Source organism: Centropristis striata, chromosome 13 (assembly GCF_030273125.1).
Source record: "Centropristis striata isolate RG_2023a ecotype Rhode Island chromosome 13, C.striata_1.0, whole genome shotgun sequence".
Classification (NCBI taxonomy): Eukaryota; Metazoa; Chordata; class Actinopteri; order Perciformes; family Serranidae; genus Centropristis; species Centropristis striata.
In genome coordinates, this window is record NC_081529.1 from 19,843,570 (window position 1) to 19,860,095 (window position 16,526).

Consider the following 16,526-nt stretch of genomic DNA (forward strand, 5'->3'; position numbering starts at 1 on the left):
AATATGAAAATCATCATCAAACAAAAACTGGCATGCAGTTTCAAGCCAGGACTTTAGTGACGAGAAGATTGTTTACATTATTGATCTCTTGTGTTTCTGTGTTTTGTTTCTCTGTGTAGTTTTACATTCAAGGATATGAAATATGAACACAAAAATGTGCTTTTGGAAGCTTCTCTCTGAAACTATTCGTGTTGGTATCTGGTTCATTAAACCCAGTTGAGCCACGGTCTTAAAGACTTCCTGTCGCTCACTTTTTCTCGCTGAACAGCATCATAGCAACTAAATGTGTGTAGCTGTTAGTGCGGTGACATTAGTGTGACTCACTCGGCCTGAAGACTCGATGGCGAGCCTCCAAGGGGCTTCCGTGACAACAGCTGGAGGACACCCTCCCCTTAAGACACACTCACACACACACACAGCTCATCCTCCTGCTCCTCCTTTACTCCAAAGCCCCGTCTGGCTGTGCAGACGCTGGTCTGGCTCTGCTCCGGCCTGCCTGAAGGCAGGGGGACGGTACCGCCGCCACAGCAGCTGTTCCCGTTCCAACGCTGGTACACCGGAAATAACAGGCCTGACGAGCCTGAAGGACGCCATGTGCCTTATCCATTTAGCTGCACAAACGGCGCATCAGTCTTTATTAACCTGAGAGAATTCACTTCTTAACCCATTAAACTAAACAGACCTGGTTCTAAGTGGACGAGTGTAAACATTAACCCATTACAAGGGACCCAGTTAAGATACTTCGGAAAGTTCTTTCACCTTTGGTTCAGCCCAAGTAAGACTTAAACCGGAGTTGCACGCAAACACAGTGAACACTCATTGTTCATCATTGGAGCAACACTCCTCCCAATGTGTGCCGACAGAGCTGCAGCCAGCCTGGTAACGCTAGCTCACAGAATGATTGGCATAATGATCTTTGGTTATCACACACCTTATGTAAATATCTGACACTGGCGGCATTTGTGTTGTTCGTACAGGAAGAAATGTTCAGATAAAAACAGGGCCAGGTGGTTCAGGTGGATAGGCGTTTCCAAATTTGCATGAACCCAATGCCCTCTCTGAGCCATTCACCATGGACCTAACCTTAAAGAAACACTCTCTAAGAGCACAATAATACATCTTAATGTCATATATTATCAGTGTTGAGGAAAAAACCTTTAGAGTTCAACATCAACATCATTCGGAGGAACTATTGGGCCTTGTAAAATTAGTATGTGTACCTTTAAACCACGATGATCCCATTAAATGGAGACTTGAACTTTTGTACCAGCCTTCACTCCCCTGTTCTCTGGCCTTCTACCAGATTCTGGAATCTGGCTGCAGGATTTACAGCCACAAGAGCATTAGTCAGGTCTGATTCTAACGTTGGGCGATAAAGTCTGGATTACAGTTGGAGTTTCAGTTCATCCAAAAGGTGTTGAGGAGGGGGGAGGTTAAAGTCAGGGCTCGGAGACGCAAGTTTTGATCACGTAGAGTTCTTTCATCCCATCACTGAAAATCCCAAGCAGAATTTGGGTGGAAACAGGAAATTACAAGGATCAAACGGTTTCATGCAGCCAGTTTTTGTCACTCTGGCGAGCTGATAACAAGAGGGAGGACAAAGGACATAGTCTTTCAAGTCATAAATCTTAGCTATGAAGTCCCAAATTAAGACCAGCAAGAGACCAGCGATCCCCAAGTCAACTCCAAGTCCAAAACTTAAGTCTATAGGGAGAATGTGTTGTGTTTAGGACCTAAAACTCGTCAGATACAGTCGTACAAAAAACCCTTTAGTGTTGGTTTTTCGAAATAAACCTCAGAGGCAACAAAACCACTTGATTAAGGCCCCGTTCACACGAGGACGCTCGCAGGTGAAAACGACAAAATATTTTATTGGAAGTGCCTTTCGTTTAGACGGTGACAGCGTTTTGGGGGCTTAAAGACGCAAAAATCTGAAACCACCCTCCAAAGTGGAAAAGTTAAATACGCTCCGCCGTAGCGTGTCCGTCTACACTGCCAAGACGCAAAACTCTGCTCAGATCTGCTCACGTCACATATGTGTTTACGTCATATACATGCTCCAGTACAGGAAAATAAACAAATGTGGGATTATTTCCATGCGTCGGACCTTCAAGCTGCTCTGGCAGCTCTAATAAACTTACAGGAGTCTTTCCACCAAATGTACAGGATATGTAGAGATAGTATTAGTGAACAGAGAAGGATCTGTAATTACCTCTATCACATTTTGGATGCAGCAATTCGTCGGAGGCGAGCCAGACGGCTGTGAACGAGACCTGGGAGATCTAGTGGATGGTGGATAACTTTGTGGAAGGAGAAGCTGATGAAAATGTGTGGCGTGAAAACTTCTGCATGCCCAAAGATGCTCTTATCGCTTTAAGTGATGCCGCCTGGCTGCATACAATCGAATTTCACACACTTTTGCGCACCGTATGCACGCAGATTTCCTCCCGAAAATGCTCGTCTAAACGAGGAATAAAAAGTGAAGACGCGACGCCACTTTTGCGTCTTCTGTTCAGACCGTCCTCGTGTGAACGGGGCCTGAGGTTATGAAAAAAATAGGGGTGGGCTTTGAGACAACTACTTCTGAATTTTTACCCAAACACTGACTTTGGTTTAACAGAGGACACTAACACCGGTCAAAGTTCAGCATTTGTTTGACTCCCCCCAACCCAAAACGGATCTTTGCGCTATGTATATCACATGTTTCAGTATCTGACAAATTGGGAGTGAGAACAGGCTGCCTAAACCAGTCATTATGCAATAAATCCCAGAACTCATCGGTGATCGGTCTGATAACAGTTTAGCCTCTGGGGTCAACAAACACTATTTTCAGTGTAACTAAACTTTCTCTTGCACTTTCTCTTCATTGTTTACAGTCCAATTAGCAACTTAAGATGTAAGAATAGAGTTGGAGCTGAGAAGCGATGTCTACAACTTGTTTTTTTCCCTGCATATGAATATTGATAATTTGTTTAAAAAGCTACATTGCTGTTAGACATTAGCTAATGGGTTCTGAGAATGGATTTGATCAATGCAATGCATTTACAGTAGCCTCTTTCCTCTGCACACAGACCATTTACCTGCATGCAACCACTTAAACATGATTGATCAACAAAACCATAAAACCTGTGTCTGCAAAATTCAAATGCAGAATCTGTTTATGGAGATAATTCAATTAAAGCATCTAAGTGGAGTTGCAAGTGCTGTGATGAAGGTCTGCAGCTCTGTAGATAACCGTACAGAAATCCTCTCACACCTTCACTGACTGATGTTGTGCATGTGAATGCATCTGCAACCTCTGAGAAGCAAATCAACGTCAGCTCCGGTTAATTGTGATGGATAATCACGTATTCCCTGGTTGCAGCAGTCGTTTCTCTCGCTGAGGGATGCCTCTGCTCGACACCAATAGCTTCAATCAGCTGAACATTGGAATGGGAGCAGACAGCAGTCGTTTAATGAGGCGCTTCGCTGGGTCCAAATTGTTTACGCTCTGTGTCATGGAAAAATGAGCGGCCTAAATTAAAATGGCCTGCTGCGCCGTCTGTTGACATTCTCTACCTGTTTTCTGCTCTCTGGCTCACACCGCTCCCCTGCAACCACATTAAACATGGAAATACTGTACTCACACACAGGTCTGTAACATACACAACAGGGTTTTTTTTGTTATGAGGCAGGAACAGAGGATTGGCAGAGAGATGTAGAAGAGCAGACAAAACAAGAGGAGAGAGAGAGGGCATGTGCTGGGAAACGTGTCCGTCCATGCCGACCGCATGTGACTCCGGTCTGAGAACACAGCGCAGCACGGGAGTGTGTTTGTGTGTTTGGTGATTGTGTTTTGAATGTGCGTGTGTTCCTCCGTCTCTCTCTCCCTGCATGTGTGCACAGGCTTGCAAATACTGATCTTCACTAGCTTAAATATGACCTTTGTTTTGCAGACTGTGGAAGTGTACGTGACACTCTATGTAATAAAAGCCAGCAGTCTCGTATCCATCAGATCAGAGGAGAGAATGAGGCTGGTCCTCCTGTTTAATCCTCACAGGGGCTGTTTGGCAGCTTGTTTCCTACAGGGAGTATTAGCGTCCCTGTGTGATGCCCCCCCTCCCACTCACACTGGAGGAAATATAATGTGTGCCACGTGAAGGCTGGTGGGTTGACCAGGTAACCAGGTGACAAAGACAGGATGCAGCAACAAAAGCAGGTGATGCATATCGATTAACGACTCAGCAAGACAGAAAAAGGAGGAAAAAATAGACACACGTGTTGGACGATGATGACACAAGGACGCTTTTACTGTGACAGAAATACAGAATACAGAAAATCTATTCTGGCATTGACTGATGTAATCTTAATTGATTAATTTATTTCCCAAATCCGTTTTGGGCCTTGTGCAGATCAGGGTTTGACGATATCTTAAAAATATTTAATAAGGCCAGATTTAACCAAGCAACATTGTACCCCCTCCAAACTCCCGATCTGTCCATCTCTGACATATTTTAATACCAACAAGATCTCCAACCTTTTGTCACCACCACCCATAACGTTTTTTTTACATACACGTACGGTTATAAAAAAGCTGCAGTTGCTGTGAATCTATGCTACAAAACCACTGACCTAAGTTAAGGGCAAAAACCTCCCTGGTTAGGCGTTATAAGTAAGTTTAAACAGTAAATAAATGTATGTATATGCTGGAAACGAATTAGTTACAAGGGTGAAGTGAGCCGCAGAAGTTGCGTAAAAAAGCAAGTTACGTTAAAACTCACAAGACACAAACTCCGATCTTCTGGGTGAAAGGAGGACCGTCAAAAATATAAATATGAGCCATAAGCTAAATTAGCAAAATAAAAGGACGAGAATCGCCCCGAAAAACATGCTGATGTATTTGTCCAGTTTCCCAAACCTAGTGCTGAAAAATAAATTCGCCCAGCTCCCCTGTGACATCTTTTCAGGTTGATCGGGTCAGAGAATACTTTGGTATCGACATTCATGTTAATTTAGGAATTGATGATATTTTGTCCAATCAGCTGCCTAATTGGTTATCTGGGAATTTTATTGTCATATCGGTCACTTTCTACTTTGTATAAGTAAGTAGTATTTCATCTATATCTATATCAATATCTATTATGCCAATACTTTAAAAAAACAACAAAACTCATGAAGCTACAAAGCAATTGGGGGGCACAAATAATTCAAAATCAATCCAAAATTGACCATAAACTGGCTGACAAAATACATTTGTCCATCTCGAATGTGACTTGTTTTCATACTGACCGGGTCAGACATTTAAGTTAATTTTGAACGTCATATAAAAAAAAATCTTGTTCTCAAATGTAGTAAGAGGATATTAGAGTGGACACCATACGATTCACATCATTTTCATCAAATCATTCAGTGAGCACTCGTATATCAATGAAGCATTTGAATTCATAATGTCTCCCCACTCATTTCTCAAGGTTCTAACTTAATTTGTCACCCGTTTGCATGAATAAATTATTATAATTTGATATAACAGAATATCTCATGGTGTTCCTTAAGCTATGACTTAACTGATCCACTCTGACTCCTGCATAAGATTCCACCAGACCAATGAAACTCATAATGAAATGCTACAATCTTTTTCCTTTACAGCACAAACAAATAACCAGCATGCACTGTAAACGATCTGAACAAACAGTCACAGGCAGCTGTCATTCAAGTTGTTTTCCCTGCAGCTAATTCTGCCTTTTTTGGTCATAAATACTGAGACGAGAGAAAGAAAAAAACTCAGATTTTCACAGTGCTCTATGAAATTGAATTTCAAAAACATTAAGTGGCTTGCTCTCCTCTCTCCAGAGCTGCCAAATCACTCATTCAAGTGTCACTCTGCTCCAACAGAAATTACAGTATTCTCGAGAATAATCACTTTAATGGAGGAAAATTCTGCTCACATTATTCCGTCCACTGCGATGGTGATCTTTTCAGACGATGTGAGCCTGATTTTAAAGCAGCAGTGGGCTCTTCTTCTATAACTAGCAATCTCTAATCTATATATTTTCTTATATTAGGTCTATTTTTGGTCTAATTCACCCGTGTGCATGTTAAACAGTCAATCCCTGACAATAGAGAAACCCAGCAGAGCATCTATGCATGCATCAATCTCCCCTCCTGGCTCTATAAATGGACTCGCAGCACATTACAGGATCCAGGAATATACAGTGATCTGCCATCCACTTGTTTCACCTGGAGCCCTCTCGATGTGTGTGGGCACCTGAGTGTATGGCGGCGAGTGGAAGGGATGTGAGTGTTTAATGCGGTGTGTGGGATGTGGAGATGAACAACCCTACATCTCAACATCACTCACCTGCTGGCAAGAGGAGCTGACGAGCAGGTAGGTGGAGAGTCAGATTGTGTTTCTGCAGAAAGCCTGCAGCACAGGACTGTTTCCATTTCTCATTCAAACACTGTTTAAACAGGCATTACAGGAAATCTGTGCCCTTGAAAAGAGCTCATAATTATCAAGATAAAGTCTGAATCAGTTGCACATTCAGTCATTAATCAAAACATCAGACTGTCAAAGAATTTCTGCCTCTTGGCTCGCGAGGTTACGAGGAAAAACTTGTGACGCCTTTTTTTTTAATAACAAGGCTTTGCTGGAAACTTTTCAGGACCTTGTAACTGTATTCCTCATGGCCAGTTTCCTTGAGAGGACTGTAGATGCACGTAGGCGACCAACAAAGAAAGAATTTGGTGCTCAAAGATTCTGGGAAATGTATTTTGACACCTGCAGATGACTGTAAATTTGAATGGTTTTGCAGAACAAGGAAGCTGGTAAATATAAGAGCTACAGGTTGTGAATAAAATATGTCTCAATAAACATACCTGTGGTGAGCTTGGTGAACTTGAAAATGTTATTTATGGTGTTGTAGTGAGTGCTACTACATTACACAACAGGTTTTTTTTGACTGAAACAAGCCACAGTGAGCATGTCAGTCTTTAGATTCTCCACAATGTGTGAATTACTTGTAGTATAAAAAAACTGTGTCATCTCTACAGCAGCTTAAAACATCCCATAAGTACATTTGTAGTTAGCAGCGCCCTGTAGTCGCGGTAGTAAAGATGTTACGGAAGAAAAACGCAAAGGTGGAAGCGGGATAAAGAGTATAAAGAGTGACAAAGTCCACCGAGGACAGGCAGGGGGTTCTGGTGAACGGGTCAAACAACACAGGATTTTGACCCAGGAGACTGATGTTTGTGTCCCATATGAAGCCAAAAATAAATGTTCCTATTTGAATCAGAATCAGCTTTATTGGTCAGGTATGTGTGCACATACTAGGAATTTGACTCAAGTTTTACTCTCTCTCTTGTTAAAAAAAAATACTACTAATAAAATAGGGAAAAAAGACATTAGGAAAAAAAAATTGAAAAATATTTGCATGTAATGCAATGGAATTGAAGTTGCCTGACTTAACAGATAAGTGGCACTTTGTTACCTACATAACTGCCTCATGTACAGAAGTTAAATCCAATAATTTTATCGTTTTCTGCTTCTAACCAGCTACTTCTTTCCACTAAGTAGTTGTGACCTAAACCTAACCAAACTGCAACCGTTTCACAATGTTAACAACATGTTGCATTAACAATACGGAACAACCCTGTTAGAAGGAGTTGGGACATTATCTAAAACAAAAAATAGAAAGAAAAGAAAAAATGTGATAATTTGCAACATACAATGCTTAACAAATTTATAGGACCACCTGTCGTAAACAAGAAAACATTTTTGGTTTAATATTTTAGAAATCTTTCAAAAGCTTGTTCAAAGCTAAAAATTTTGTTGTTATTTATTTGGCGAATAACAAACTGAATTCACCTTTTTATAGCCAGATTTGAGCCAGACATCAAGCAGAATTTGACATCTCATTCAAGAAACAATAATATGCTTTACTATTTTTACAGTTAATAATTTTATTTTAGCATTAAAAATATAATTTGGGTTAAAGAGCTTCTACACAGGTGTAGTAACCCTTACATAAAGAATATTTTGGTAATCATAATGCTGTTAATTCAGTACAGCTGTGGCACAAACCGCTGGTCTAATACATTTGTTAAGCACTGTATGTTCAACTGAAGACTGTACAAATAAAAAAATACATTTCATACATTTTTGCTAGGCGTCCCAACTTTTTTTTGCTTCTGGGGTTGTATGAGGACGTGTCGATCTCCTCCCACCGGTACGGTAGAGTAGAAACAAAAAAACCCACTGTCATCCAACCCAAAGCTCCTCCAAGCCATATGACAAATATATTGTTTATGTCTTTTGTCTTTTCTATTCTCTTTAAACCACTTACTTGGTAACAAACTCACAATGTTGCATTGTTTAATGTCAAGGACGCAGAACTAACACAATGTGCTGTTTTGCAGCATTTGAGATGTTGATATGAGTATTATTGTCAAGGAAATATTCTGCAAACAACCTCAGATGGAAGCAGGAGAACGGTTCAGATTTAGGTCTGTTAGACTGAACCGTCTCTGCTGGGATGGTTGTATAGTTCCAGGACTCTGCTGACGGATAACAGCCTGAGTCTGTGTAATTGCTCCACTAAGTGTTACGTAACACAAGTAGTTTTGTTGCAGGATCATTTCAGCAGCAGCAGCAGCAGGCTTAAAGCCTCAGTGCTGCTGGATAATTCCAGTATTTTTCATCAAGCTTATTTGTGTCCTTTTCACCTCCTGTTATTCAATTTTTCATTAAGAGAAAAGAAACTTTATTCTGACATCGCCTGACCCATTTTCTGTCACCAGGTAGATATCTGAGCTATGAAAATAGGTGTGACGCACCTGTCCACATACTTCTGGTCTTTCCTGGTCTGGGCTTGACGGCTCTTTGTATCCAGAGAAGGGAAATCTTCCTGCTACAGAGGACAATGAAGCTTCAGACAACAGATCTGTTGCAACACTTTAGGGAAGACCCTTTCCTGTTTCAACATGATGATGCTCCACTGCACAAATCCAGGAATGACTTACTGTCTGGGCAAGGCTAGCTTCTGCAGACTGGCAATCCCCCAAATAATCATAGATAATAGAGGCTATGATACCTACTCATGGCTTTATGACTTTATTTATAATATTTATCTGTGCAATCTGGAATTTCTATATGAATCATGTGCAATATTTCAACTTGTTACACTGTTGTTACATATATACATATTTGTACATACAGTCATGGAAAAAATGATTAGGCCACCTTGGTTTTTCATGGTTTTCTTTATAATGATGTGGGTTATTATAAAGAAAACCATGGAAAATGTCTACATATCAGCTCTTAAATTAAACTCCTATGAGTTGTTTTTGTTTATATCATTATGTTTGTCCAAACAAATATACCTTTAGTTGTACCAGGCATTAAAATGGACAAGAAATGCAAGAAAACAATAGTCTAATATTGTTTTCTATGACTGTATCTTTATTTTCAATATATTTATTTTATTTAACTCCAAATGAAAAATGTATATTTCTAATGAACATATCTTCATTAACTTGATACTGGCATTTGTATGTATATTTTACATTTTGTAAATTTTGTGCAGGGTGCTTTTTCCTTTTTTACCTGTATTTGTTTACAGTACAAAGTTACAAAGTACTTCTTTTTATTCTTATACAGCAGCAACTGCAACAAAGAGCAGGTAAATGCATGGCTAAAAACTGACGTTCTTAGTGTCTGACGAGCGAGCAGAAATATAATATTAATAATCATCAATTTTATTTGTATAGCGCCCTAAAAATCAAATAAAAATGACCTAAAGACCTATCCTTTTAGACAGGCATTTGGATAACCAGCCTGTATTGTACAAATTATTATATATTTTCAATTGTATTTTGTGTTTTAACTGTGTTTAAATGTGTTTTAATAGTATAATTTTTAATAAAAGGTTCTCAAAGTGCTTTAAAGAGAAATTATAAGTAAGTAAGTAAGTAAGTACAGTTTATTTATAGATCACTTTTCACAGATAAAAGCACAAAGACACCTGACATAATAAGCAAGAACCAGTTGTTGTAGCTGTAGCTGTTTTTTAATACCATTTTTGTTTACACTAATGACAGTAAAAGCAAAAACAATTCAATTCAATTCAACTTTATTTATAGAGCGCATTTCATGCACAAGGCAGGCTCAATGTGCTTCACAATGGATATACATAATTACAGTTAAAAAACAAAACAAAACAACAGAAAACAAATAAAAACAAACAATTAGAAAAAATCAATTACAAGTTAATTGAAGAGTGAAGGTAGACAAGCTATGCCATATTCACCACATACACACTTACTTACTCACACATGTGCACCCACAACCACACATGCACACACGCACACACACAGTTCAATCGAATGCTGTTGAAAAAAGATTGGTTTTTAATCTGTTTTTAAAAATGGCTACTGATGTGGCATGTTTAACTGAGTCAGGCAGGGTGTTCCACTTTCGCGGGGCATAAACACTAAAAGCTGCTTCTCCTTCTTTGGATCTGGTGTGAGGGATGAATAAGTTGCCACTGCCTGTTGACCGAAGTGTTCTTGCTGGGGTGTAGGTGATGAGCATATCTGTGATGTACTGAGGTGCAAGGCCGTGTAGTGCTTTATAAACCAGGAGCAGTATTTTGAAATCGATTCTTGTTCTAACGGGTAACCAGTGCAAAGATTGAAGAACGGGTGTGATGTGTTGATATTTCTTGGTGCCAGTGAGAATACGCGCAGCTGCATTTTGAATTAGTTGTAACCTATGAATACTTGATTTGGAGATTCCAGTGAATAAACCATTGCAGTAATCTAGTCTACTTGTTATAAATGCGTGGATTAATTTTTCTGAGTCGGATTTTGACAGAAAGCCTCTCAATTTAGAGATATTTTTGAGATGATAGAAAGATGATCTGGTGATGTGGTTGATGTGACTTCTGAAATTTAGATTGCTGTCGATAATTACACCCAGATTCCTTGCTTCAGTTTTGCTGTCGAGAGAGAGGGAGTTGAGATGTGCTGCAATTTTCTGTCTGTGAGCCTGTGCACCAAAGATGAGTATTTCTGTTTTGTCTTTGTTTAGTTGTAAAAAAATTTGTGACATCCATTGATTAATGTCTTTGATACACTGAGTGAGGGATGTTATGGGTGATAGGTCATCGGGGTGTAGTGAAATGTAAAGTTGTGAATCATCTGCATAATTATGATAACTTATTTTATGTTTGCGTATGACATGTGAGAGTGGAAGCATGTAGAGATTGAACAGTAGAGGTCCTAGAATTGACCCTTGTGGTACCCCGCATGTAATTTGTTTGAGTAGAATTCACCGATGGAGACATAAAACTGCCTATCCTGAAGGTAGGTTCTGAACCAGTTTAGAACTGGGCCAGACAAACCAACCCACCTTTCGAGTCTTTCCAGGAAGATATTATGGTCAATGGTGTCGAATGCAGAGCTAAGGTCGAGTAGAACAAGAATGGACATTTTTTTGGAGTCTGTGTTTATATGTAGATCATTAAGGATTTTAATAAGTGCTGTTTCTGTGCTATGGTGGGGACGGAAACCAGACTGATAAGTATCTAAGAGGCTATTTGACTCTAGATAATTCTTGAGCTGAATGTAAACTGTTTTTTCAAGTATTTTACTGAGGAATGGTAGGTTTGAGATGGGCCTGTAGTTTGCAATGACACTTTGATCCAGATTGTTTTTCTTCAGAAGTGGTTTGATGACAGCTGTTTTTAGTGATGTGGGAAATATACCTGACTGAAGAGACGTGTTAATGATATGTAAAACCTCTGGTGCAAAGCACACATACAATAATCTCTGTAAGAATATGTGTTTGTCCATAAAGTTGTAATAATTTGGTTTTAGACAAAGTCTTACAAATATACCATGATGAAAATGAAACCACAACTAACAGAGGATTGATTAATACATTTTTGAGAAGACGTACACTTATCTGTCAACAATAAATCACATTTTCACAATAATTTCATGGAAAGAGGTTAAAAAATATTTTATTATATACACTAACCAAACCCACAAAATGTTCCAAAATTATTATTACGTAATGTTCCCAACAAGCTTTGATAATGTTGATTTGTTATATTCACAGAAATTGTTCTTGCATTTCAAGAAAAGTCTGTGCACCTCTCTCATAACCGTCCTCCCTAATCAACGAGCGTGAACATGAACAAATGACCATTTATCACACAAGGACGTCCTCTTTTTATTTCACTTTGAAAGGATTTCACCACAAAAAATATTTAATTTATCTTTAGAGCAAACATCATCATAAAGGGCTAAAATCTTCGAAGCATCTAGTTAAACTGAGTAATCCTTCTGCTTCCACACACAAGTCTTTGTAGTCTGCTGTCACACTTTAAATCACATTCTTCATAGGGTTGGTGTTCTTTGAATCCTCCCTTTTCATGTGTCCTTGTCTAACTCTTTGCAGCGATTCGGGGGCATGCTGCTCCATTCAGCTGACCACTTTCACACAACACACGTTTTGTTCGGCTCATACGTCACAAATGTCCTCCTGCAGAAGTTTCTCACAGTTGAACATGCGTGTTATTCTGACAACAAACACATGATGGCACAAAGAGACACACTAAAGCAATCAACTGTTTGACAGCTTCCAGGGCTCATGTGATCTATCGATACACTGATCTTTGACCTTTGACATCACTGCAGCCCTCAATCCATCATGTGTCTCCAAAAACTGCTGCCTGATGTGAATTGTTGAAAATTTACAACCTCTTATTGTGCATGTCCTAGGTGGGTTTGCAGTCACTTTGTCTTTTTATTTATTGATATGTACAGACCCCACTAAATGTGAAGACAAAGAAAAGCATTGACTGCATATGAAATATTAACTATCAGCTGAGGTTATATTGATTTTTGATTGTGATCAAGAGAGAAAATAGCTAAAATTGACTTTTAAAACAAATCATTATTATTAAGATAAATCTTACTTTTACTAAGATAAATCAGTGTGATGACGTTGCTATCAGCTATTATTTGGGATTTGGCCACTTCAATCAACACAGTGAATAGTTGGAGCCCCAGTAGCAGCTGTAACGCACAGCTAATCATACTCATTATCTGACTCATAGCTCAGAAAAAAGCCCTCCTTATAATTGCAGAACTTGCCTGAAATACATCATGTTTTTTAGTTTTTCTTCAGTATAAGCAGTCATTGATCAGCACAATGACAGTATGTGTGCACTAAAAAACAGGTTCTGCTAATAGCAAATTCTGCAGCCTTTGGATGCCGATTTGTCGCAATGTAAAGAAAAATAAACAGGGCTAGAGTTGTAGCCTTTCCTCCTATCATTCCTCATCTGGCTGTCTTTTGAACACACTCCATTGTCCTGCAGAGGGTCAACATTTTGCAGATGATACAGCACTATTTCACACAAATCACACAATCTAGAAAGCTGTTTCACCTACAGGCTAAAGGTCAACACATCATGAACAAAAAAAGATAGCAAGATCAAAACACCAACAACCAGCATTTACCATCCAAAATAAAACCTGGAAAACTAGCAGAAAACCCTAACAGCAAAATGCACATTAAATCCATCCTGGTGTTTGGTCCAAAAACAGAGAAAATTACCCCGAACATATTCAACAAACTTCGACACTCATCAACAACAGCTACTTCTGACGCCTCCTGGAAACTTACTGGAGAGACACAATCAACAATACCAAGGAAGAACCCTCTGAACTTCAGGTTACAAGACTGGACTGGCAGAGCTGGCTGGGACACACACTCTGCAAACAGAATAAGTCAATCACTGAGCAGACATTAATAATGAAGCCACAAGGCAAGAGAGAGAGCGGAACGACCGGAGAAATAAACAACAGATTAGGAGTTTCGTTGGTAGTTCCTCAGGGAATACAAAGCTCTGAGTAAACTCAGGTTATTGCTCACATGCTTTACATGCCACAAAGCATCATGGAAACTGTAGTTCTTTAAATTTAACTTTTGTGACCTGATCCTTGTATGAAATCCTACGAAATTTACCTAACAAGCTGTTTTTCAACACATGACTGCAGCTCATTGTTGACATGTGACGGCTCATGGTCAGGACAGTTTTCAATGTTTTATAAAATTATGTTTGCTGTCATTTTAAAGGCTTTCATTCAAGCCCAATTGTGAATCTTTCTGACAAATACTTAAGTAACTGTAGCTCTTAAAACAATAACACACATTCTCCTACAATTTTCACCTAAATGATATTTATTCTCTCTTTCCTGTGACATCTAGGAACATCGGGGACAAAAAACTCAGATACTGGAATACTGACATGACTCTAAGGATTCAGGAAATGTATAATATACCCATACTATTTCATTGTGAGACGTTATTGTGAGCCATACATTAGAAGAATTGGCAGAAATCTCTTAATATCTACTTTCAAGCAGTTTGGAGCAGCTTGTTGGTATGTGACAGGGCTAATAATAACTGTCTGTTATTTAAAAGTCTCATTAATATACACAATATACTCTGACCTGGTTTAATTTGCAGGCTGCAAGAGGACATCTCCTGTCAGCAGAGCTTTGAACTTTACTTTGACTTCCGTTGATGTCATGGAAAAATAAGATCTTTACTTTGATACAGCGTGACATTTTCATAGGCATGAGGACAGTTCCAGAGAAAAGGATTTAACCGAGTCTGGCCTGTGCACAATCAGATCCTTTCATGCAGCTTTTTGTCATATATCTCTCCTCATACAACTGGTTTTGTTTCAGCTTGTCACTCTTCTAATCTCCATCCTGCATTTATGGCCTTGTATCATTTATTTCCCCACAAACAGACGAGCTGATGATTAAAACAAACAAACGAGCAGAGCGGAGCGAGGGTTTTAAAGTATGACTCAGCAACTACTACACTAGAAAGCATGAGTTTCCATGTGCAGCGACCCACTCGGGTAGAATTGCAGTCTGACAACACCCATTGGCTGAAAGTAGGTCAAGTTTAGATTCACGTCATTCTTTGCTGTGGCGCTGGAGAGGATTGTGTCCTCGCTGCTCAGACTGAATACAGCACCGAGACGCTCATCCTGACATGCATGTAATAAAAAATAAATCAACAAATATAACACTATTTAAGGTGCAGAATCTCTCTCTCTCTCTCTCTCTCTCTCTCTCTCTCTCTCTCTCTCTCTCTCTCTCTCTCTCTCTGAGATCTGTGATGTCTCAGTGGGTTTGGGAGAGTTTGTGCTCATTTATGAACATCTGAGAGAACAAACTGTACCAGTCAGGGATCTAATCTGTGTCACCGGCACAAAATAAAGCTGCTTTATTCATGAAGAGCAGCTCTGACTTTGGAGTACCCAAATAAGTTTTGGTCTAACAATGAACTCTCACACAAAACAATGTAAACAACCAGGCATTTGCTTGCTTTTCTAGGTGTGTTTATATTACGTTTCTGTCATTTTGTGACCAGGTTTGATCTGAGAAAAACTGATTAAAGACCAGTATATTGTTTTACTTTGTTTCCAAGTTACATTTAAGTCGTGGCTCCTGCATGACGCCGAGTGTTTCCAAACAGATTTATTACTCAGTGGCTCGTATGTGTCATGGGGGAGGACTTATTCTCATATTTTGAATTTTCTCCTTGGCACAAAGAGTTTCCCCTGTTTTAGGAGTCAGTTTTTTTCACTGATGGATTGATGTTTTATTGCACTGAAGTCATTAATAACTGGCATGGATTTTCAAAGTAAGAGAAAGTTAAGATACAGAATGTTCTTGCACAAGGTCCAATGTTATTTTTATGACATAATGCACAAACAGAAGCTGAAAAGTCACTATTTACTCAGTTTTCATGGGAAGTTTGATGCTAAATGAAGTGGAGGGAAATGTCCAGTCACAATTTACAAAACTGTTTTGAGTTCAGGTTTGAAAAACAACATAAATTACAAGTTACAAGTTACAGTCTGTTTATTCCACCTTCCTTTCCAGATGTTTGACATACCTGCTCTGAATCCCCTACGGTGCTGTGGCTGCAGGAAAAAAATGACCATTTCAACATAAAATAATGGTAACAGACGACAGAAGCAGTTTATGGCAGGCAGTATTCATAATTGAGAAGTTTACGCTTTCTTCCCCATAACACACACACGTGTCTGTTATACTTTTGAAAACCATAAATCCACTAAATTGTCCACAAACTCTTGAATAAATACACACATGGACAGTGAGAGGATATTCAGTTTGCACAATGGCCGGTTTAAACTGAAGACGCCTCCAGGGCGAGAAAAATAACTTGTGACTTTCCTCCAAACCCTGTCCTCACATGTGCTGTCCTGCATTTCACTTTATAGTCATTTTGTTGAACACAAGTTAGGTTATAAATTACAGGCAATGAAAGAAAAATGTACAAAAAGGTGCATCTATGTGGTAATATAGTAATATTACTAGTACTTTGCTTTGAAAGAATACAAAGAAAGAAGACTTACTTGGGTATTTTCATTTTATGCTACTTTATATTTTATACAAATATTGTACTTTTTATGTGATTTTTAAAGCTTTAG

The 16,526-nt window shown here is 39.1% G+C and overlaps 1 protein-coding gene across 1 annotated transcript; it reads right to left on the reverse strand.

The window, feature by feature from the left end:
* Positions 1-420: 420 nt before the first annotated feature.
* LOC131983382 (uncharacterized) lies at positions 421-12,550 on the reverse strand. The gene is made up of 4 exons (XM_059348105.1): positions 12,541-12,550; positions 10,376-11,268; positions 8,812-8,885; positions 421-580 (listed from the first exon to the last, which is right to left on the reverse strand). Exons 1-4 carry the CDS (start codon positions 12,548-12,550, stop codon positions 421-423), a joined length of 1,137 nt encoding a protein of 378 aa, XP_059204088.1.
* Between the last annotated feature and the right edge of the window lie 3,976 nt (positions 12,551-16,526).

Excerpts from the sequence above, each read along its gene's own strand:
- LOC131983382 (XM_059348105.1), bottom strand. Across the intron at positions 8,886-10,375 it reads AAAACAGATTAAAAACCAAT|CAGGAAGATTTCCCTTCTCT; the intron begins CTTTTTTCAACA and ends TGTCCTCTGTAG. Across the intron at positions 581-8,811 it reads GACCAGAAGTATGTGGACAG|GCTCGTCAGGCCTGTTATTT; the intron begins GTGCGTCACACC and ends GGCGTCCTTCAG.